The 24,409-nt window shown below is 41.4% G+C and overlaps 1 protein-coding gene across 8 annotated transcripts in view; it reads right to left on the reverse strand.

Annotated features, from left to right (window-relative positions):
• The window catches only part of LOC140353570 (discs large homolog 1-like protein), a 147,951-nt gene that overhangs the window by 2,440 nt on the left and 121,102 nt on the right, over positions 1 to 24,409 (reverse strand). For 7 of the 8 annotated variants that reach the window (XM_072438174.1, XM_072438173.1, XM_072438177.1 and 4 more), the window contains 9 exons: positions 16,963 to 17,077; positions 8,198 to 8,380; positions 6,999 to 7,062; positions 4,911 to 4,926; positions 3,669 to 3,710; positions 2,443 to 2,490; positions 1,820 to 1,921; positions 1,386 to 1,558; positions 674 to 783 (listed from right to left, as the gene is read on the reverse strand). In XM_072438174.1, the coding sequence (XP_072294275.1) occupies positions 674 to 783; positions 1,386 to 1,558; positions 1,820 to 1,921; positions 2,443 to 2,490; positions 3,669 to 3,710; positions 4,911 to 4,926; positions 6,999 to 7,062; positions 8,198 to 8,380; positions 16,963 to 17,077 (853 nt within the window). The remainder of the gene's footprint in view (positions 1 to 673; positions 784 to 1,385; positions 1,559 to 1,819; positions 1,922 to 2,442; positions 2,491 to 3,668; positions 3,711 to 4,910; positions 4,927 to 6,998; positions 7,063 to 8,197; positions 8,381 to 16,962; positions 17,078 to 24,409) is intronic. The other variant, XM_072438176.1, reaches the window with a different exon arrangement.

Consider the following 24,409-nt stretch of genomic DNA (forward strand, 5'->3'; position numbering starts at 1 on the left):
GTGTGTGTGTGTGTGTGTGTGTGTGTGTATGGTGTGTGTGTGTGTGGTGTGTGTGTGTGTGTGTGTGTGGTGTGTGTGTGTGTGTGTGTGTGTGGTGTGTGTATGGTGTGTGTGTGTGTGTGTGTGGTGTGTGTGTGGTGTGTGTATGGTGTGTGTGTGTGTGTGTGGTGTGTGTGTGTGTGTGTGGTGTGTGTATAGTGTGTGTGTGTGTTCTGTGTGTGTGTGGTGTGTGTATGGTGTGTGTGCACGTGTGGTGTGTGTGTATGGTGTGTGTGTGTGTGTGTGTGTGTGGTGTGTGTATGGTGTGTGTGTGTGTGCGCGTGTGGTGTGTGTGTGTGTGTGTGTGTGTATGGTGTGTGTGCACGTGTGGTGTGTGTGTGTGTGTGTATGGTGTATGGTGTGCGTGTGTGTGTGTGTATGGTGTGTGTGTGTGTGTGTGGTGTGTGTATGGTGTGTGTGTGTGTGCACGTGTGGTGTTTGTGTGTGTGTGTATGGTGTATGGTGTGCGTGTGTGTGTGTGTATGGTGTGTGTGTGTGTGTGTGGTGTGTGTATGGTGTGTGTGTGTGTGCACGTGTGGTGTTTGTGTGTGTGTGTGCGTTTGTGGTGTGTGTATGGTGTGTATGTGTGTGTGTGAGCGTCTGGTGTGTGTGTGTGTCTGTGTGTAGCTCTCACATGATGTTGTCGATGCTGTGAGGTTTGATGAGGATGGCGATGGGGTGGAGTCCCGCCAGCTGCAGACGTTTGATGGCGTTCCCTGAAACGTCCAGGATACAGTGTTTTCCCTGAAACGCAAACGTTCAATCAAATATTTAGTTAAATACACTTTCTTGCTCCACAATTTGTTTTAAAATGTATTCTCTAGTTTTGCACAATTTGAACAGAACAGAGAAGACCGAAAAACGATCACCAAATCATCAAATCAATCTGTCAATAGTGTAAAATATAAATATGTTTTGTCTACTCGATGCCAATGATTTGACCCTTCTCCTCCATGACCACGGGATTCGTCTTTACACATGGTCATTTCAGAAACGAGAAGAAGTCTGGTCCAAACACCGTGTTGCAGCTAGAGATGTCGCGATATAAGATTTTAGAGTTGCGATTATTGTGAGAAAAAACACCACAATTTAACGATTATTCACGATTATCGAGACTTTGCCTAATCAACAGCGATATCTTTCATTCCCGTGCATCTGACGTGTCGCTTTTCCTTGAGCTTGTGAGCGGCATTACGAAAAAATAAAGTTAAATTTGACAGCCAGATAAAAAACGTTCTTTACTGGTAACGGTGAGCGCGCGGGAACGGCGAGCGCGGGCAACGGCGAGCGCGCGATAACGGCGAGCGCGCGATAACGGCGAGAGCGTGGTAACGTGAGCGCGGTACCTTCTCGGCGACCTGGCGCACCGACTGGATGCTGGTGCCGTACAGGTGGCTGTTGTACTGGCCGGCCTCGATGAACCGGTGCTCCTGGATCTCCTGCTCCATCAGCTCCCGCGACGCCATGAAGTGATAGTCCCGGCCGTCCACCTCGTAGTCCCGCCGCGGCCGCGTGGTGTCTGCGCCCCACGGGGGAGGGGCCAACAGAGCGGCGTGTTAGTGGAGCGAGCACGATACTCTCGACAGAGCGGGCACGTTTTAAACCAAGACTAAACCAGGACTAAACCAGGTCTAAACCAGGACTAAACCAGGACTAAACCAGGTCTAAACCAGGTCTAAACCAGGACTAAACCAGGTCCAAACCAGGTCTAAACCAGGACTAAACCAGGACTAAACCAGGACCAATCCAGGTCTAATACAGGACTAAAGGTGCGACTCACGTGGGACGCAGGAGCCAAACTTATCGGGGAACTCTGAGATGAGGTCGTCGTTCACTCGGTCTTTCATCAGCCCCAGGATGATCACGGGTCGAGTGTAGGTCACTGCGAGACACACAAACCAAATGCAATCAAAATACAACAATATAATAATACAACAATACAACAATACAACGCAAAAATGACAAATGCCACTCTCCCCAGCTCCATTCTTCTCCTCAAAATCTCCTTTCCACCTCAAATCGCTGACTTTACTTAAACAATAGACTTCCATTTAGTATTTGAATTTAAGTATTTGAATATTTCTATTATATTGACTGTACTTATTAGGCCTAGATTAATTGAAGTTTAAATTTAAAATAAATAATAACACATTTAATAATATAAGAATAATATAAGAATAATATAAGAATAATAATAGCAGGTGTATATTGATAATCATAGTCGTTATCTGGACTGTAGAGTCTCTAAAATACACAATATCTGAATTAATAAACTTATTTGGAAAATACCGGTAGTCTCTATCTAGAGGCCTCCAGTCGCCATATCTCAACCTTTATTGTGTTAGAAGTGTATTTTTAAAGTCTGCATGTACAATAGAGACAGCGGTTTGTCTGGTCGCTCACCTTCTTGTTGCATAACGGGCTGGTATGTGAGGTACGACTCCTCCTGGCCTGAAAAACACATCCAAAACACAATTAACTCTGTTATCTGAGTTTGTGTTGAGGAATCACAGCACAACAACAACAACAACAACAACAACAACACAACAGGAAACAGTAACACCAGGAAGGACGAAAGCGACATATAATGTTGTACATGAATGAAAGTACACTCTGAATATTGTGTTTTAAGAGTAGAAATGTCCTTTTATATGAGGAAAAGGAAGCGTTAGAGATATTACGTGATTTTCCGTGTATTTATATCGATCTAACAGGTTCCCAGCTCTCATGTCTAATATCCAATAGTGACAGAAATAAAGACGTTGATTATGTTGAGCGTTTCCATCAAAAACTCTACATTTACACGTTTTCCCATGTCATTTTAAGAGATTTAGAGAACGTCCCCACAAAAATCCCAGCACCTTTCTTCATAGTTTTGCCCGGGGTGCGACTTATACTTAAATTTATACTTATATACTTATACTCCGGAGCGACTTAGAAGTAATATTATTTGTTATTTTCACACTTATATATGTTTTTTTCTTCTCTATTATGCATTTTTTGGCTGGTGCGACTTATACTCCGGAAAATACGGTACTTCAACAAGCTGACGTTGGGTGTTTCTTGCGTGTCGAGATGTGAAAATTACTTGTTTAATCGTAACAACCGCGAAATAACAATTGTGAAAATTTTAGAAGCAAAATTACCTATTTTCAGTTCAATCTGACTTTAAAAAAAATAGACTTAAGTGTCAGTAACTGTTTTTATCTGGCTGGTAATTTTGTTCAGTTTTTGTTGTTTATTCGCTCGACTAAAATGTTCACGTTGAAAAATCCAAGTAAGTAAAAGTATTGAAGTCAATATTTTTGCACGAATGTTTCCAGATTTTTCTGTGTTTTTCGACTTTTTCTATGTAGATTTTTTTCCCGCTTAAGACAAAATCATGCTCAAAAAACAAAAACAACAACAACAACAACCACCACCACCCTCAAACCAAACGGAAGGCGCTTTTTACTCTTCAGTCCAGTTCAAAAACGTAGAAGAGTAGAAACTATATACCGTATATATAAAGGCTAGAAGTAAAAAATATCCACTGGGAAAACGTCGATAGTTTCCACCACTGCGTTTGTTTGTTTGTTTGTTTGTTTGTGAACATAAAGCTGGTGAAGCAAAGACGAGGGCGGACTTACAGGACCCACTTTCACTATCGCTGGTCGCCGAGGTGACCAGCTCTGGAGGACAGACACACAAACACAGACGTTCACTTTACTCAAACAAACACTGACTTAAAGCTGCACTGTGTAACCTTTCCAAACACTGACTTAGACCTGTGTAGACAGGTCAAACCACTCCTTAGAGACGTTTTAATGTACATTTTAGCTGAATAAAGGTTTCAATGTGGTGAGTGAAGAGTACTAGATAGATAATATTTATGAGTGAAGTAATAAACTGTAAAATCTGAAACAGTTTATTATTTTTTGGCGTTTTGATTGAATAATGTTGCCGTTTTTGCGTTAAAAAGATCTCTTCGTTTGCGTTTTAGACTCCAGATAACGATAAACTAAACGATTATATTTTACAGTGAACTACTCGTGATTGGTCGATCAATCGTCGCTTTGTCTGGAATGTTTCAAAGTCTGGCGTTACAAGTTATCTAACAAGAGTTTATTTCATGTTTAACTGCTCAAAAGTACCTTAAAAACAAACTGTACGGCATTTATATTGGGAGCAAACTTGCCCATCCACAGATCTGACCTGTAGCTGACGAGGAGGTAAAGTTACACAGTGCACCTTTAACTACACACAAAGACATTTAAGGGCAAACAACACAAAACACATGATTTTGGACACGTTATCCATCTGCACAAGACTGATGATGGAGTCAGAGTAGTTTGTAGTTTTACTTCTACTTGAGTCATATGTAGTTTGAAGTAACAATGCTCTTAATTGGGGAAAAGGTTTAGTTTGGTATTTAAAAAAATAAATAAATTCAAATACATTTTATGTCCAAACCGTTTCTCAGTAAAGAAAAACAATCAGAAACAGTTTTATTGCCATTATCAGTGATAATAATAGTGACATATAAACTAAGATAAAATAAATGCATCCATAAAATGAGGTAATAAATACAATTATTATTATTATTAAGACCGTAATAAAAGATAAAAAACAAAATTGTATAACTTTTGATGGCCCACTCCTGAAGGGTTAACGCTCCAAGAGGAGTTTGTAAAAGTATAAAGTGGCCTAAATAGACTTGGCTGAACATGAATACTTAATATAAGGACAGAATCAAAATCAGAAAGCAGTAGTTCCTCCAGAATACTTGTATTTGGGCCACTACTTTTGACTCTGATGTTGTTTGTTGAAGTTGTGCAGGTTGCAGTTACATGTAGTGACCAGCAGATGGCACTGACAGTGGGGACACGTACCTTTATCCTCTTGGTCCTGAAACAGAAGAAGAAGAAAACCCATTAGGCCCAGAATTCATTTGACAAAAACAACAACAAATATAAATATGTTTTGTGCTTATGCCTTACAGTCTAAAGCAGCACTGTAAAGTTAATCTTATTCTTATTTTTTGAACAATTGATTCAACTTTATTTGTAGAACATTTTAAAAAACAGAATGTAAAACTAACAGAACAATAATAGCACGTTTTAAAACTAAAGTCAACACCTCAAACTCAAAAAATAAAGTTATATATTTGCATTTATCAAATTTAAAAAAATGCTACTTTAATAGAGTTTTCTTCTCAGTGTTTCGTAGGTAATTTCCTAGTGTGGAAGGAAATAAGGAAAGAAGGAAGGAAGGAAGGAAGGAAGGAAGAAAGGAAGGAAAGAAGGAAGGAATGAAGCAAGAAAGAAAGGAATGAAGGAAAGAAGAAAGGAAGGAAAGAAGGAATGAAGGAAGGAAGGAAAGAAGAAAGAAAAGAAGGAAGGAGGTAAGGAAGGAAGGAAGGAAGGCTTGAATAAACAAAAAAAAATGCTATTCTGGGATATCATCATTTTTCATCATTTTAGCAACATTTTAAATATATAAATCTTAACTGTTACTTTATTATTTTTTTTTTCACATTTTATTTTTATTTTTACAAACGTCCACACTTTATTTATCTTACCTTTATCTTAACTAGTCTATCACTCCTGACATATATCAAGACTTTATAAAAATAAATTTAAAAAAAGGTAAAATGTTGTCTCTTTATGGGATTATTATTTTTCTAACATTAATAGAAAAAATAAATAAATAATAAACTTGGCTAATACTTCAAGTTACTTTAAGTTCAAATGCATGTCTAGTATTAAGGCCGTTATTAGCGTCGATTAGCATGATTTCTGACACATTTGCCAGGCCTGTAGTGTGCAGAACATGCAAACTCCACACAGTCACACCCGGGGACCTTGTAGTTGTGAGCCCGGGTGCTTCACGTGGCGGCTCTGAACTCGAGGTTGGAGGTGAAAACATGGCGTGATCTGCAGAAGGTGTTTATAAAGTTCTATTGTTGGAGCGTTTCGTCGCTTAGTCAGACGTGTGAACAGCAGGCACGAGAGAGGCACGACATCACCTGCTCCGCCAAATCTGAGCACGCCCCTAGCAACGGCTGCTCACGCGCTTAGCAACGGCTGCTAGGGTGGAGTGAAGGAAATCGGACATTAATCCGTATGAAATGTACAAAAACTAAAGTATTGATACTAAAAATATGAGAAAAAGGACAGAATCTGACTTTTTAGAATGAGTTTTAGCTTTGTCAGAACTAGATTAAAACAACACGAAGAACATAAAAGAAAGTTGTTTTATTTATGTGGAAAATTACAGTTTTTTGCCAAAAAAGGTATTATCATTGTAGTATCAAAATCGGTATCGAGTATCAAGCCTTTTCCTTAGTATTTTTCATAACTTTTTTTATTAACCTTTATATAGCCAGGTAAGAACTATTTGTTTATTTAATTTTAAATGTATTTTAAATTTGTTTTAATGTTTTATATTTATTTTATTGTATTTCTGTTATTTGTTTTAATTTATGGTATTTATTTTATTGTATTTATTGTATTTTATTTGTTTTAATTTATATTAATGTACTGTATTTATTTTATCTATTTTATTTATTTGTTTGTATTTATTTGTATTTAATTTATTGTTTTTATTTTATTTATTTCAGGGACAGTGCATCGTGACCTAGCATCAAAATTGAGACAAAACTAACTACAACGATCCATAAATGTAGAAGACGTTTTAGATTTCCTCACTTTATGTTTTAAAGTTTAATGCCACTGCGGAACATTCCAGGCAAAGCAACATGGCGTCCGTTGATTCAATCGGAAACTCAACATTTTTCGTGCAAATTTCAAGCGCAGCTGATTCAAATGGAGTCTGAAAGAATGTCATTTTACCTGCATAAAGTAAAGGAATTATTCTCTACGCGCTAAATTACAGTGACATAGTAATGAGTCGTTTTATCGTTAAAACTCACGTCACGCGTCATAAATGAATGTAAAACGCTCGTTTGTATGACTCACAGATCTGTCCTGAGTCTTGTTGGCTCTCACCATCTTCAGCCGCGACCTCTCCTTCTTCTCCGCTCTGAAAAGAACAAGTTAAATAAATATAAATAAACCTATAAACACGTAAGACGGAGAACGTCTCATTGACAGTTGAAGCCCGACGCCTGGCGGTCACTATGGGTCACTGTGGGTCACTGCGGGTCACTGTGGGTCACTGCGGGTCACTGGCAGAATAAAAAAAATGCGACATGTGTGTTCAGTGTGTCGGTTACAGATCAGTCGAAGCGAGGGAAAAGAGTGAGAATGAAGAATAAGTTGATGGTTTTAAGACTGACACATGGCGTGATGTGCTAGTGGACTTGATCAGTGAAAAAGAGGAGATTGATCACTATTCTGTGACGCTGAATGCCAAACGAGAGTCCGAAAATTCAAACAAAGTGGAGTTAATTATCATTAAATAGTAGAAAAAGCTTCAGTTGTAGTCATCTGGACTCAGTTTGAAAAAATAGACGTTTCGACTCTCATCCAAGAGTCATTGTCAATAACAGAATTTAGGTCGAGAACTCCGATATTAATACTGTTCTGTGGTAAGACCCGCCCATTGGGAGGAGCCTTCCTGAAGTAGAAAGAGTTGTTTGTTTCAACAGAAACTCCCCCTTGTATCTACCGAGCTAGCCTATTCAGAATCTTAATGGGCTATTAGAAACCTCTTTGTCTTTGTGAGACCCTGGCTCAACCACCCTGAGTACCTGATTAGCATCTGAATGTCCTTTACCTTTCCAGGGGTTATCATTAAATAGGTGGATTTTATGTACACATTTTTTAGGCCTTCAAAGTAAAAAAATAAATAAAAATTACCTACCTACCGACCCACTTGAAAAATGTTGGGTCGGGTTACAGCAAACACACAATTTATTTGGGGCAGCCTAAACATGAACATATTTGAACTGTACTGGATCACATGTTTGAACCCTTTTCTCTCCTCAAAGTTTCAATCCGGTTCAAATGGTTTTCCTTCTTTTCGTTTGTCAAAATGGTGGAAACGCTAACACCACGATGAAATGTCTTCCACATTTCACCCGTTCACAGATTTTTACACAAAGGCAAAACAATGCATCCTTCTTTCTTACTGTAATTCAACCCGACATCATGGGTTAACGGTGGAAGATACAGTAAAAACAAGGTGTAAACACCGGGGTCCACGTGATACTGACCGTCTGCGGCTGGGAATGACCCCCACCTCGGGGCAGTCGGGGGGCGGCGGGTTGAGGTGCCGGGCGGACCACCACTCCTCCTCTCCGGCGCCGCTCACGTGGAGGATGTCCCCGTATCGGAAGCCCAGGAGCTGGCCCGGAGCGCCGGAGTCCGCCTCGGCGCCATCGAAGTCGAACAGCGTCCTGTGGAACGACCACGCGGGTGAGAAATGGCAATTCACAGTTCAAAAACGGCACAAAAATGCACTGGAACGCGGCTCGAACTGGCAATTCCCACTGAAAGACTGTGAGATGGTCGAGGGTCTTCGCACACGGGGTAAACTGTGTACGACAACGATAATCGCCACAAAAAGTCAATCCGAGTGGTAGAAACAAAAGAATTTTCAACAAATTTAAATGATCATAATATAGGTCTGAATATTGTCAAAATGCAGATGCCTTCTCATGATTTAAAGTTTATAAAGTGTGGAAATATTGCTAGGATGGCTAATATTGACAAAAATGTATATCTTGATTTTTCATTATTATTTAAATTAATGTTCAAAATCTCAATAACAGGAACGGTTGAGGTTCAAGAATCGCCCAAAAACGCGAATAAACCATCAAATCAATTACAAAAGCACAGAAATATGACTTTACATTTTGAATCGTTTTAATTACCGTATTTTCCGGACTATAAGTCGCACCAGCCCAAAAAATCATAAAAGAGAATAAAAAAACATATATAAGTTGCACTGGAGTATGAAATGCAGTTGCAAGTGTGAAAACAACAAATAATATCACATATAAGTATAAATAAATGATAAATAAGATAAATAGGTCGCACCCTGGCCAACACTATGAAAAAAGATACAACTTATAGTCCGGAAAATATGGTATAGACAATATTCTCAATATTCTAATAGCGAAATTAAACATTTTTCGACATACCTCCCACCTCTAAATGCTATCTATAAGGTTGATTAGTACTATGAATTCTTCTTCCTCTGTGTCTAGAGCGTTCTCGTGTGTGAAAATAACGAATGATATCACATATAAGTCGCTCTGGAGGATAAGTCGCACCCGGAGCCAAAACTACAAAAAAAGGTAGTAGTAAGCGCTGGAATCGTTCAAACTGTAAAAAATATGAAATTACACAAGCTACTATTTATAATGCCATAGAATAAATACACAAATTGGTGTATTTTTGTATGTATTTATATATAGATAGGTTAAAATAAATAAAAAAGCCGCTGCAGGTCGTCGTCAGAGCGACACGAGCCTGAGCGAGCGTGGAAGTAGAGCTGAAGTAATGTCCTCCCCAAACTCCCCGAAAACATCAATAAAACAACCCCCCAAAAAGTCCTCATGCATTAATGAACGAGCCGAGTCCAGACCGAGGGAGCGCGTGGGACCACGGACAAGAGGAACCAAAGGTGTGGTCCCAGGTGTCACTCTGGGGCGGAGCAGGGGCATGAAACGCATCTTAAAACGCCTGATTTTTTTTTTATCTCAATAAAAATGTTCTTACGAAGCATCAGGAATGTGCTAAAATGTGTCTTGTGGCTGCGGCGTATCGCACAAAATGTGATTGGACCATAAAACAAACAAAATAACTGCAGAAATATTTACACTTTATGTCTCTTTTTGAGCTTATTTTGAATGGTTTTACTCAATACTCTACTGACAACACTTTAGTCAGATTTCATCCAATCGTAGTTTGATTAAATAACTGTGGAACTCATAATTACGTTCCCTTACACGTGAGAAAGCGCCAAGCATTTTCTGGTCTTCCCTCGGGCTTTTCCTCCGCTAACGGCCATTTATACCTGAACAACGTTTATAATTCGTCCCGGTAATTAGTCCAGTACAAGAATGTATGTTTACTCCATGTGCGGCATGTTTTATGGACCACACACTCAATCAACCGCAGGACGCTCGATTAAACAGCCGGTTCAGGAGGCAGTACAGTATTTTTCAGACTATAAGTCGCTATAAGTCTTTTTTCATAGTTTTGGCCGGGGTGCGACTTATACTCCAGAGCGACTTATATGTGATATTATTCGTTATTTTCACACTGACAACCACAAGAGGGCGCTCTAGGCTCTAAGCAACGCAGAAGAAAAATCTGCACTTCCTCTACCTCTGTAGTTTATGGAGTTGTTTAGAAGTGACACAGAGGAAGAAGAATTCAGTGGATTTAGTGATTAGGGGTAATACTGATGCTTTGGTAAACTTGTTAGCATGTTCTTTATGCTATAGTTATCTGATTAACTTAATATGTTACATTAACATACCAGACACTTACCACAGTTCTGTCTGTGCGTCATGTAGCTGAAGGTGTTAGCGTTAGCATACGTACACCTATTCACCATGTTCTCTCATCTGTTATTATGACTATATAATAGTCGCACCGACTATTATGTAGTCGGACTTATACTCCGGAAAATACGGTAATTGCAGTCACAAATCCGATCCGGCCTCAGATTGTCCGTTTCGAAAGGCAGAAAGTGTTATTTAGAGGGGCTCTTATTCCACTGAAACGCATCCTTCAAATCACCTCATCTCAACTGTTTTGAGCTGTAAAATAGGAACATTTTGTGACATTGATGCATATAATCTGATTTCATGGCTACACTGGACAATGTCAGTGCAGCCTCCAGTTCTACTGTAAGAAACCTTGGAGTCTTATTTGACCAGGAGCTCTCATTTAAAGCTCATATAAATCAAGCTTGTAAAACAGCCTATTTCCATTTGCGCAACAAGAGCCAAAATCAGAAGAATCCTGCCTAAAAGCGATGCTGAAAAACTTATCCATGCATTTGTAACGACTAGATTAGACTACTGTAACTCCCTGCTTGCAGCGTGTCCTAAAAGCTCCATAAAAAGCTTTCAACTGGTTCAAAATGCAGCAGCAAGATTACTAACAGGAACAAAAAGAAGAGAGCACATTACGCCAGTGCTGAAGTCTCTTCACTGGCTCCCCATCCAGTTTAGAATCAAATTTAAAATTCTACTCTTGACCTACAAAGCCATAAATGACATGGCCCCATCCTACCTCAAAGATGCTATAGAACCACATCATCCAAACAGAGCTCTTCGCTCTCAGAATGCCGGCCTTCTGGTGGTGCCAAGAGTCTCTAAAAGTACTGTAGGAGGTAGAGCGTTTAGCTACCAAGCTCCTGTGTTATGGAATCAGCTCCCGACCCATGTTAAATATGCTGACACAGTCTCTTCATTTAAGTCCAGGCTTAAAACGTTCCTCTTCGAAATCGCTTATGGTCAGACTAGTTAGGAACAGAAACATAAACCCACAGCTTTAGCTACGCTGCCCTAGGAGTAACTATGCTGGGGGAAGTATGACAGCTTGAGCACTATCCTCTTCTTCTGACTACTTATGCTATCAAACAATATTTATTTTTTAATTCCACTTGCAAACTGTTCACCGCCTTCTTTTTCTTTCTCTCACTCCTGAGGACCTGTGGACCCAGATGCCCCTCCCCTGGTGAAGTGGTCCCTGCCCTGTGTGGACGGTCCCTCATCTGCCTGAGGAGTGGGTCCAGCTCGACTCAGTCGGTCCCTCATCTGCCTGAAGAGTGGATCCAGCTCCAGTCTCCTCGTGTCCGTCTGTCCGTCTGTGAGAGTCGGATCTCTCCTTCACTGGAACTCCTCCATGTTTCTACGCTTTTTTCCCAAAGAGGTTTTTTTGTAGTTTTTCCTGGCCGAGAAGGAGAGTCTAAGGACAGAGGACCCTGGGACATCGTCCCTCGCCACCACAGACATTGTCTGACTCCATCGCCACCACAGACATTGTTGATTCATTTCTCCCTGTGGCCCTCAGAGGCAACTGTTGTTGTGATTTTGGGCCTTACAAAAATAAATTGATTTGATTTGATTTCATGTCAATAAACCTACAAAGTTATGATTCGTTTGTTTCTCAAATGAGTTTCTACATCAAATATTCTAATCTCGTTTAAGGAGTGAATCTTATTTTGATTTGAAAAAAAACTGGCTCTTGTGACTAAATGAGTGGGAATCAGTTGTATTTTTTACCACTTTATATTTGGTTTATAAATGAGTTTTACCTGGTTAAATACATAGTAAATAAATAAATAAATAAATACATACATTAATAATACATAATAATAAATATGGTAATAAATACATAATACATATAAAAGGAGTACATTTCTATTTTTGCTTTTAAGTATATTTTTAAGAAGTTATCTGTTTTTATTATTCCACTTCTGTGCCAGATCTGTGTCGCAAAAGTGTAAATAAAATAAAAGTCGTCTTATCTTTTCATAATTAGTTAATGATTATTTAACATTTATAAACACTTTGAAGATATGACTTATTATAAAGTGTCGCTGAAAATACAACTTTACTTGCTCCACAACAGGGAAAGAAAGAATAAGAATGCAAAGAAATATTTAAGAAAATACTATTGAAGATAAATTACGATTCTATCACAAAATATATCACAAATGGAACAAATTGGCACAACTGTTTAGGAAATAGAATGCTGTTGTTTTATGAGGAGAAACCCGTTCACCCTGTGGTTCAGATCTCTACAAACATGTCCTGGGGTCTCAATTATAAAGCTTTACGTTAGATATGACTAAAAGTGTTTGTACGCACAGACAAAACACAAACGCTCTCAAACTCACTGACTTAAGAGAGAATCTGTGAGTTCAGATCGTATCTGAGTTCGTATCTGAAATCCCACACATGCAAAGTCGTCTTTTTACAGATTTTTACAAACTTAACGTGGAAAGCTTTATAAATGAGACCCGAGCTGCGATTTTCAGTTTGCGATCACGTTCTAGAATTCACTGATTATAATTCAGATGGAGGGCAGAGGCTTATACAGAGCTACACTTTTTGAAATAGAACTCCAAACTTCCACAAACGATAAACCTTTGGCTCCACAAACTCGCCTCATTACAGTATTTTCCGGACTATAAGTCGCACCGGAGTATAAGTCGCACCAGCCAAAAAATGCACAATAGAGAAGAAAAAAACGCACTGGAGTATGAAATGCGGTTACAAGTGTGAAAATAACAAATAATATCACAAATAAGTCGCTCCGTCTAAGTATAAGTATATAAGTATAAGTCGCACCACGGCCAAAACTATGAGAAAAGGTGCGACTTATAGTTCGGAAAATACGGTAATCTTCCGACCTAAAGTCCTTTCAACGGTCTTCATCTTTGAACAATGGCACCACTTTCTGAAGCTATTGTGAACAAATAATTTCACTTTTGTGTATTTACACCGACAGAGAAGACACTGAGCTTCGTGCCGGTTTTTGTTTCATGTGGATATAATTACAGATATATTAACCAATAAACCAGACACTTCAGCCACGCCCCTTGATTCGACAGTAAATCCGAGGCGCTCCTGGTTAAAACGGCGGCCTCCATGTCAAGGTTATATGACAGAAACATGATGAATCGCTGTGGTGTGAGGAGTTCCCCCGCCGGGCGACCAATGGGAGCGCGACCTGGGAGGGGGAGGCGGCGTGCGATTGGTGGACGAGGCGCGAGGCATGAGGCATTACCGGGGGGATACTCTCAGGGGGATACTCTCGGAGGAAATGCCTGTGGAACGAGGTAACACGGGGTCCACTGTAGGTCGGGATGACACGAGCGTTGTTGTCATAGTGATTCACATCCAACAACCTGGTTTATCAAAGAAATCATAAATCTAGTGTCGAGTTTAGGGTGGATTATGATTTATTTATGTTCAATCGTGAGAGGTAACGCGTATGTTCTCAGCGTCTGAGATGGGGATTCCACGGAAAGAGAAGGTTAAAGCCATACTATGTAACATTCTCCGTGCAGATGGGCAAGTTTTATGCCGTACTGTGGAATATTATGGCTAAAGGAACTCCATGGAAACGAGTACGAGTCAGGTTTGTGAGGTGCAAGTCAGGTCAAAGGACGGATTCTAAGTTTTTGAGTAAAAAATAAAATAAAATGAAATGAATAAATAAAAGCTACAAAAAAATGTAAAGTAAACAAAACAAAAACATATCTTGGTTTAGTTTTTATCTGAAAAAGTTAGGTATATATAAGTATAAAAGTATATTAACTAAACTCCCAATATCTCAATACATACTGTATATATTTAGCATGATCTCAATAATGATTTAACGATTCATCAGGAATGTGCTTGAAACTGTCTGTAAACGTTTAATATCACACAAAATGTGACTGAATCATAAAATTAACCCAAAAAGGACAGAAATAATGTTTCTATACATCTCCCACCTCTAAACCTTAACGACTAATGTTTTTGTGTAAGTGCAGCGAGTGCTCTCATATGACTCATGGACACTAATGACATGTACAGAGGAAAGTCTTAGAAGGCCTCATTACTGCACGTTGCCCTGGGCGATCACACGCTCCGCTTTTCCACAGCTTACAGCTTCTTTTCTTTAATAAATCAAGTGCAAGTATGTTTAAAAATGTGTTGGTTGAGTTTGCAATCGATAAAGTGCATGTACAATGACTCTTTAAGGATTTAAGTGTTAACATTAAAACGTTTAACCCGCTCGTTTGCTCCCGATGGTACAAAATCAACTAAATTCTATGTATTTAATATTGAAGGAAATCCATAAAGGCGGGTTACCTGACGTAGAGCGTGCGTTTCTGGGTGACGTGTAAGTAAAGGTGGGTTACCTGACGTAGAGCGTGCGTTTCTGGGTGACGTGTAAGTAAAGGTGGGTTACCTGACGTAGAGCGTGCGTTTCTGAGTGACGTGTAAGTAAAGGTGGGTTACCTGACGTAGAGCGTGCGTTTCTGGATGACGTGTAAGTAAAGGTGGGTTACCTGACGTAGAGCGTGCGTTTCTGGGTGACGTGTAAGTAAAGGTGGGTTACCTGACGTAGAGCGTGCGTTTCTGAGTGACGTGTAAGTAAAGGCGGGTTACCTGACGTAGAGCGTGCGTTTCTGGGTGACGTGTAAGTAAAGGTGGGTTACCTGACGTAGAGCGTGCGTTTCTGGGTGACGTGTAAGTAAAGGTGGGTTACCTGACGTAGAGCGTGCGTTTCTGAGTGACGTGTAAGTAAAGGTGGGTTACCTGACGTAGAGCGTGCGTTTCTGGGTGACGTGTAAGTAAAGGTGGGTTACCTGACGTAGAGCGTGCGTTTCTGGGTGACGTGTAAGTAAAGGTGGGTTACCTGACGTAGAGCGTGCGTTTCTGAGTGACGTGTAAGTAAAGGTGGGTTACCTGACGTAGAGCGTGCGTTTCTGGGTGACGTGTAAGTAAAGGTGGGTTACCTGACGTAGAGCGTGCGTTTCTGGGTGACGTGTAAGTAAAGGTGGGTTACCTGACGTAGAGCGTGCGTTTCTGGGTGACGTGTAAGTAATGGTGGGTTACCTGACGTAGAGCGTGCGTTTCTGAGTGACGTGTAAGTAAAGGTGGGTTACCTGACGTAGAGCGTGCGTTTCTGGATGACGTGTAAGTAAAGGTGGGTTACCTGACGTAGAGCGTGCGTTTCTGAGTGACGTGTAAGTAAAGGCGGGTTACCTGACGTAGAGCGTGCGTTTCTGGGTGACGTGTAAGTAAAGGTGGGTTACCTGACGTAGAGCGTGCGTTTCTGGGTGACGTGTAAGTAAAGGTGGGTTACCTGACGTAGAGCGTGCGTTTCTGGGTGACGTGTAAGTAAAGGTGGGTTACCTGACGTAGAGCGTGCGTTTCTGAGTGACGTGTAAGTAAAGGTGGGTTACCTGACGTAGAGCGTGCGTTTCTGGGTGACGTGTAAGTAAAGGTGGGTTACCTGACGTAGAGCGTGCGTTTCTGGGTGACGTGTAAGTAAAGGTGGGTTACCTGACGTAGAGCGTGCGTTTCTGAGTGACGTGTAAGTAAAGGTGGGTTACCTGACGTAGAGCGTGCGTTTCTGGGTGACGTGTAAGTAAAGGTGGGTTACCTGACGTAGAGCGTGCGTTTCTGGGTGACGTGTAAGTAATGGTGGGTTACCTGACGTAGAGCGTGCGTTTCTGAGTGACGTGTAAGTAAAGGTGGGTTACCTGACGTAGAGCGTGCGTTTCTGGATGACGTGTAAGTAAAGGTGGGTTACCTGACGTAGAGCGTGCGTTTCTGGGTGACGTGTAAGTAATGGTGGGTTACCTGACGTAGAGCGTGCGTTTCTGAGTGACGTGTAAGTAAAGGTGGGTTACCTGACGTAGAGCGTGCGTTTCTGGATGACGTGTAAGTAAAGGTGGGTTACCTGACGTAGAGCGTGCGTTTCTGGGTGACGTGTAAGTAAAGGTGGGTTACCTGACGTAGAGCGTGCGTTTCTGGATGACGTGTAAGTAAAGGTGGGTTACCTGACGTAGAGCGTGCGTTTCTGGGTGACGTGTAAGTAAAGGTGGGTTACCTGACGTAGAACGTGCGTTTCTGGGTGACGTGTAAGTAAAGGTGGGTTACCTGACGTAGAGCGTGCGTTTCTGAGTGACGTGTAAGTAAAGGTGGGTTACCTGACGTAGAGCGTGCGTTTCTGGGTGACGTGTAAGTAAAGGTGGGTTACCTGACGTAGAGCGTGCGTTTCTGGGTGACGTGTAAGTAAAGGTGGGTTACCTGACGTAGAGCGTGCGTTTCTGGATGACGTGTAAGTAAAGGTGGGTTACCTGACGTAGAGCGTGCGTTTCTGGATGACGTGTAAGTAAAGGTGGGTTACCTGACGTAGAGCGTGCGTTTCTGGGTGACGTGTAAGTAAAGGTGGGTTACCTGACGTAGAGCGTGCGTTTCTGGATGACGTGTAAGTAAAGGTGGGTTACCTGACGTAGAGCGTGCGTTTCTGGGTGGAGCGCAGAGACGTGGAGCTGGAGCTGATGCTGCTCGTCATCATTTGCTCCCTCAGGTCATGGATCTTGGCCTCAAACCGGCTGTACTCTGAAAAACACAGCACACAACACGTTATTGGGTTAAAGTACACCGAGTGACGGGCCACGTGAAAATTAAGTGAATCGTTCAAAATGTTGCATTTGACGTAGTTACAATGAGCCACCGCACCAATAATAAAACTTAGAACATTCATTTTGGGTATGCATGACATCAGGTTGTAATAGCAGAAATATTAAAACATTTCCTTAGAAATTGCTACTTTTGGTTATTTGGGACAGTTTATCTGGAATCTTGAGGACCATAGTTTGGACAACACTCTACTTATATTTCATAGTAATATTTTATAGTCAATATATATTTAAAAAAAGAATACAGACAATATACAAGTACACACCGCCACAACAATGGAAATAGAGCGGCACCAAAACTGTGAACAGGTAGTATTACAGGTGTGCGCGCAATAAAAAGAATGATAAGACAAAGAATACAAGGAAATATCATTGAAGTATATAGTATAATATAGTACAAAGTAACAGTAGTACTATTGCACAGTTCAAATAAGCGCTGTTGTTACTTGCTTTGCTTCTTTCAGTAGATACTCTTTAATGTCATGTTTTTAACGGAAAAACAGCCCAATTCAAACTGCTTTAAGGCCTCATTCTGAAGTCTGTTTGAAGTGAATATTAACCACACTTACATCAGACTTACACTATTATAAGAGGCATTTACGTGCCAAAACAAGACGCTCAGAGGTTCTGTTGCCATAACCTGGGCTGTGGCGTCATTCTGTTTCCCATTAATAATTCATTTGGAGCACTTATTATATTAATTATTCATTTTGGGGTAAACAGAGCAGAAGGGACAGAATCCACAAGAAAGATTAACCTCACAAACATATTAAACTATTGATTGATTGATTGCAGCTACATGGGTCAAAACGATGTTAAATTTAATTGAACAACATCCGTTAATACATAATGGCAAGTGAACAGTGAATATCAGCCAAATCAAGCATTTTCAACAAGGATTATTATTATTATAGAGCTGTAAAAATACTGAATGCATAAGAAAAGTCTAATTTAGATACATTTTCACTATTTTGAACTTTAGTACCATTTATTTTGAGCTAAATGAGTTACAGTTGGGGATGTGATACATTTTTGTGTTACGATTATTGTGAGAAAAAACATCACAAGTTAACTTTTATTTTTAATTATTTTAGTGAAATATTCAGATTTTCTGCTACTGTTTGTCAAGTTTGTGAGCGGCTTCACAAAAATGTACTTTCTGAAAGACAAAATTAAATCAACAATGACAAAAACAGCCAGATAAATTAAAGTTATTTACATTTAATTCTACTCTACGAGTTACAGTAGATTTACATCCTCCTTTCCCAGTTTGAAAATCAATCACACTCTGCAAATTCACCACAATAAAACTGGGACAAAACCAGGACTAAACCTAGAACTAAACCTGGCTAAAGTTAAATTGTAGAGCACAATTCGCACAAAAGGCCATTCAAAGCGCTTCAGACAACAGGGGAAAAAAGCTTCAAAATCACAAAGACACGACAGAAATCACAAAACAGTTAAGTTGGACAAGATCAGGACTAAACAAGGTCTAGAACAAGACCAAACTAAGTCCAGATCAGGACCAAAACAGACTCAGTTCAGGACCAATCACGGATAAGCCAAAAAATGCATCCATCCATCTTCTGCCGCTTTATCCGGGGCCGGGTCGCGGGGGCAGCAGTCTGAGCAGGGACTCCCAGACTTCCTTCTCCCCAGACACTTCCTCTAACTCCTCCGGGGGGATCCCGAGGCGTTCCCAGGCCAGCCGAGAGACATAGTCTCTCCAGCGTGTCCTGGGTCTTCCCCGGGGCCTCTTCCCGGTGGGACATGCCTGAAACACCTCCCGAGGGAGGCGCCCAGGAGGCATCCGGAACAGATGCCCGAGCAACCTCAGCTGGAGGAGCAGCGGCTCTACTCCGAGCTCCCCCCACGGCGGAGGAAACTCATTTCGACCGCTTGTATCCGCGATACAAAAAAATGCATAATAGAGGGAAAAAAAACATATAAGTTTCACTGGAGTATGAAATGTGGTTGCAAGTGTGAAAATAACAAATAATATCACATATAAGTCGCTCCAGAGTATAAGTATATAAGTATAAATATATATATATATATATATATATATATATATATATATATATATATATATATAAATATAAGTCGCACTCCAGCCAAAACTATGAAAAAAGGTGCGACTTATAGTCCGGAAAATACGGTATAACTTCCACAATAATATATCTAAAGTTTAACCAAATTAACTTGGCCTAACTGTCACAAAAAGCATCTCAGCAGTTGTGTAAAATACGACCAAACGACCTGGTGTTGTGAGCGCCGTTGTGTTTTAAGCGCTGTTGTGTTGTGAGCGCCGTTGTGTTTTAAGCGCTGTTGTGTTTTGAGCGCCGTTGTGTTTTGAGCGCCGTTGTGTTTTGAGCGCCGTTGAAACAGTGAACGCCGTTGTGTTTCAAGTCCGCCTCTTGTTCACTTCACGCTCACTTCAAACCCGGCCGTTTCACAAGAGGCTGTAAAAATGTCAGCGTGCCTCTTTAATCACGGACGAGCACAGTTTATGGAAATGCGGCGAGGACAACGGACTAGCCACGGGGGGCGTCGTCGCGCCGGTGGTTGAGGGAGCTCGGCGTTTAATGACTATGGTGGCTAAAAACTATCGTCCAATTCATCGTTAAAGGTCAAGCGTTTCCGACACGGCGGTCCAGAGTTGGGCGACGTCGGCAACAATGCACGTGTTGTTTGGGATTTTGATATTTCCGACAGTAAATATGTCGGTTGAGGGAGTATAATGTGACTAGAAACACAAAACAAGAACACAAAAAGGCATAATGTGATTTTATACTTTATATTTGCAACTTTACTTCTTCTTTTTGTAGTTTTTAGACAATCGATTTCATGTTCTAATGCCTACAAAACAACAATTTCGATACAAACAGATCTATAACTACGGTGTACCCTTAAGGCGAGATGCTGCAGAAGAAAAAATCTTAAATTTAAAGATATCTATTTGAAACTTCTCCTGTCGTTCACTCACTTAAACGTAAGACAAAATTGTAGCACAAGCGTTTCATCATAAAGGTTTTCAAATAGAAACAAGGCATTTTAAGTGTGAAAATGGCCAAAAAAGCACCACATTCTAATCTGAGAAAAGTACAGAGCCAGATTTACATGTCTTGTTGCCATATTAGTTACCCACGACATTTTATTAAGGGGAATTTGGAAAAATTTGAATAAACTCAATCTGAAAATATCCAAATTTGCCTTTTTTTTACTTAAAACTTCAATAAATCAGGTTTGGAATTAGATATCAACAAATCCTTCAGTGCGTTCCGTCAAAATCTTGTTAAGTTCAAGTTTGTAAAGTTTGGTGTGTGCAAGAGATACTATAAGTGTTTTTGTCTCTGTAGGAGCAGAATTAACGTTAATGTTGAGTGAACAAACCAACCAAAAAGACTGAAAAACATGACAGTTTTGCCTGTAGTGTCTCACATTAAACCTAAGCTCAAACTCCATCATTATCAACTGCACAATTCAAGGCTTAATCAATTCAAAATGGAGCTTATTGTGCGACTCGTGTGTCCCAAACCATGTCCTATAAAGTGATTACGACGAAGTTGCGTTTTCCGGTGCTACAAATCTCGTTCTAGTTTGGGACGTTCCTCCTCGGAGTCCAGTCGTGTCCAATTTCTGCCACTTCAGGTTCAGGTTTAGGACGATGTTCAGTGATGTAAACGCCCTCATCCACAGTCGAAATCAAAAGGCTTAATCAAAATAGGTAGTTCAAGTTGAGAGCCAATCATTTCAAATCGCACGTCGTTTTGGAGCAGATTTCAGACAAAATTTAACCGTTTTATCGTGTTAAACGGCACTGATTTGAAGCGTCTCGTTTATATTCAAGTTCAAGAAAGTGTTGTGTAACTCAGGAAAAGACCGTTCAGTCCCACAAATGCTTAGTTTGATGGATTTTTTTTGGGTATCAGGTATCGGCAGAACTCTCACAGCCTGTAACTGTCGATATCGGGACTAAAACGCTGGATTTGTGCCTCTCTAATGTTTAATATAGAAGCTTTAAGCCTGGCTTCCTGTTGTGCAGTGCAGCGTTTCCCATCGACATTGTGGCGTCCGATAGAATTGACCATCGTCTCGGGTCAAGGACGAGCCAGAGCCCGGAACGGACATTTTTAAACCCGATATGCTAGCGGCTCAAGGTTAGGGCCGGGGCGCTACACCTTGTATTCCTGCGGGAGTAAAATCACCTCTTTGCCTCTAGACTCCACTTTGGGATCACGTCGAGTATCGTCAGATGATATTACGGAAATCAAGTCAGAAATGTGCTAAAACGAGTCTCAATTGTGGTTCACGAAATGCACAGAAGCTGAACGGGCTGTGAAAGTGCAGGAATATCACGTTATACTGTTGTTTGGAGGTTACACGGCGAGGCTTTAGTATCGTTTGCTCGTTTTACTGTAGATAAGTGACTCGATATACTCATTTTACATATCTCCAAGACGATCGCCTCTCGTTTAGACTCATGAGTGCTTTGTGTAGGACCACGTGGAATCAGCCGTGTTCGTGCTTGGATTCTTCGTCTTTCTGGGTCAATGAGATGATCTTTTCACCCATGAAACACTAAAATGTGACGAGTACGACCAAACAAACAACAAAATCCATCAACACAGACAGTTTTCAGAGTGTTACAACGTTAAAGTTCTAAAACAACAGCTGTTTTTGCAGTTGACGTTTGGTTTCGATCCGCCCGTCGGAACATCGATGTACCGATACTGACAGAGGTATCGAAACGTGTGCAAAAATATTCACTTTTGATTTTTCGTTTTTTTTTTAATCATACATTGTTCATATTTTATGTTTTCTGCACATACATTTACTTTTTGTATTGGTTTAAGAAAGAAAATAACGATGAGCAAGGTGAAACTGTCGAGGAGTTTCAATTCAGAACAAAACTCATCGGTATCGGTATCGGCTCGATATCACAATATTCACCATAATATTACTCTGTATCGGATCAAATTGGAAAAAAAAAATATCTGCGTTTTCTTTCGGCGTGACGTTTTTCCAGGCAATTTTGTGTCTTCACTGAACCGCACTGAACGACAAACGTGTTTCATTCTTTCTTTTCGCAAAAAAACAGCTCAGAATTTTGGAATTGCAACATTTTTATCAGAAAAAGTAGTCAGAGCGAACGAAAAGCTTTCATTTAAACACCTCATTAGTAGCGCTTTTCCTTCTGTCCATTTGTCATTCAGTTGGTTGAGCTCCATAGCCGCAGCTGCCCCGGGGCAAGCTGACGGAAACGAGGCTGCCAGTCTGCACCGTTGGCCCCTCCACAGCACACTCATGTACAGACAAGGTAAAGCGTGAAGTGCCTTGCCCAAACTTCAATCAAAAAATGTGATAAATGGCGAGTTATTTTTGCCAGAACGGTTACTAAACAGTAGAACTCCAGTTTGATTGCTTTCTGTGAGCATGTTCTCCCTGTGTCTGCGCGGCTTTCCTCTGGGCAACACCGACAATTTGATTTATTAAATGTAAAAAAACAAGCTTGCTCGAACCCCCCAGACCGGCGATGTTCCCCCCTCGTCGCTTCTTACGTTTCCAGGCAAACGAGCGTCACCGTTGCGCCGCTCGAGAGCAACGCCGGCTCCACGTTTAACCGCTCGACCCGCGCTTTCCACTCCTCTTCCTAAGACTAACAGCATTTGACGACACGCATTTAATAAAACTCTAACCTGCAAGCTTTGTAACTAGCAACAACGTAAGCTTCATTGCATTATTTTCTCCGCAAATCAACTCTGTGTTGCGTTCGTCCACTCGAAGTTAAGGAGCTCTTTAGCGCTTAAAAGCAACGAATTAACAAAACACACGTCACACATACAAATTACACACACCGTATTGTCCAGACGATAAGTTGCACCTTTTTTCATAGTTTTGGCCAAGGTTTGACTTATACTCCAGCGCGACTTATATGTGATATTATTCGTTATTTTCACATGACAACCACAAGAGGGCGCTCTAGGCTCTGAGCGACGCAGAAGAAGATTCTGCACTTCCTCTACCTCTGGAGTTTGTGGAGTTGTTTAGAAGTGACACAGAGGAAGAAGAATTCAGTGGATTTAGTGATTTGGGGTAATACTGATTCTTTGGTAAACTTGTTAGCATGTTCTTTATGCTATAGTTATCTGAATAACTGTTAATATGTTACGTTAACATACCAGACACTTACCACAGTTCTGTCTGTGCGTCATGTAGCTGAAGGTGTTAGCGTTAGCATACGTACACCTATTCACCCTGTTCTCTCATCTGTTATTATTTTAAACTGCATTTCAAGATTAAACGTCTGTTCTTGGTCTTGGATTTAAAAAAAAAAAAAATCCCCCAAAAATGCGACTTATACTCCAGTGCGACTTTTTTTTCTTCGCTATGGAGCATTTTTTGGCTGGTGTGACTTGTACTCTGGAAAATACGGTACACATTACACACACTGATACTTGTTATGTACAGGAAGAAGTTGTGTACATTTCCGTGGCGCTCGCTTAACGTCGGCAAAGTGCAAATCCAAACCCCAAATGTGACTCTCAAACCAGCTGCACAGAGACTTCATTCATTCATGCACTTCCACTCACAAACGGAGTCACCCGCCGCCGCAGCTTCCACACATCGCCGACGCATGGAAAACAGTGCGCGCGCCCGTCATCTACTCACCCGCCGCCGGAGAGGGGGAAGAGGAGGGCGACGTCCCGGGAGGCAAGCGTGGTAAAAGACAAACGGGAAAGTGGCGACGGTGCGTGTGTGAGGCGGACGCTCGCTCCGGCGGCTCTGGAGCAGGAGATCGGGAGGCTGCTGCCGTTATGCGCGCTCCTCCCCCTCCTCCTCCCTCCCTCCCTCCCTCCCTCCTCCTAACTCACTCCCTCCATCCCTCCCTCCATCCCTCCCTTCCTCCCTCCTCCTCACTCTCTCCATCCCTCCCTCCCTCCATCCCTCCTCCTCGCTCCATCCCTCCCCCCATCCCTCCCTCCTCCTTACTCACTCGCTCCATCCCTCCCCCCATCCCTCCCTCCTCCTCCTCACTCACTCTCCCTCCATCCCTCCCTCCCTCCTCCTCACTCACTCGCTCCATCCTCCTCACTCACTCGCTCGCTCTCTCCCTCAATCCCTCCCTCCTCCTTACTCACTCGCTCCATCCCTCCCTCCTCCTCACTCACTCACTCGCTCCCTCCCTCCTCACTCACTCGCTCCCTCCCTCCTCACTCGCTCTCTCCATCCATCCCTCCCTCCTCCTCCT

This window comes from Eucyclogobius newberryi, unplaced genomic scaffold (assembly GCF_026437365.1).
Source record: "Eucyclogobius newberryi isolate DKJ021-1_F unplaced genomic scaffold, fEucNew1.0.hap1 SCAF_9, whole genome shotgun sequence".
NCBI lineage: Eukaryota > Metazoa > Chordata > Actinopteri > Gobiiformes > Gobiidae > Eucyclogobius > Eucyclogobius newberryi.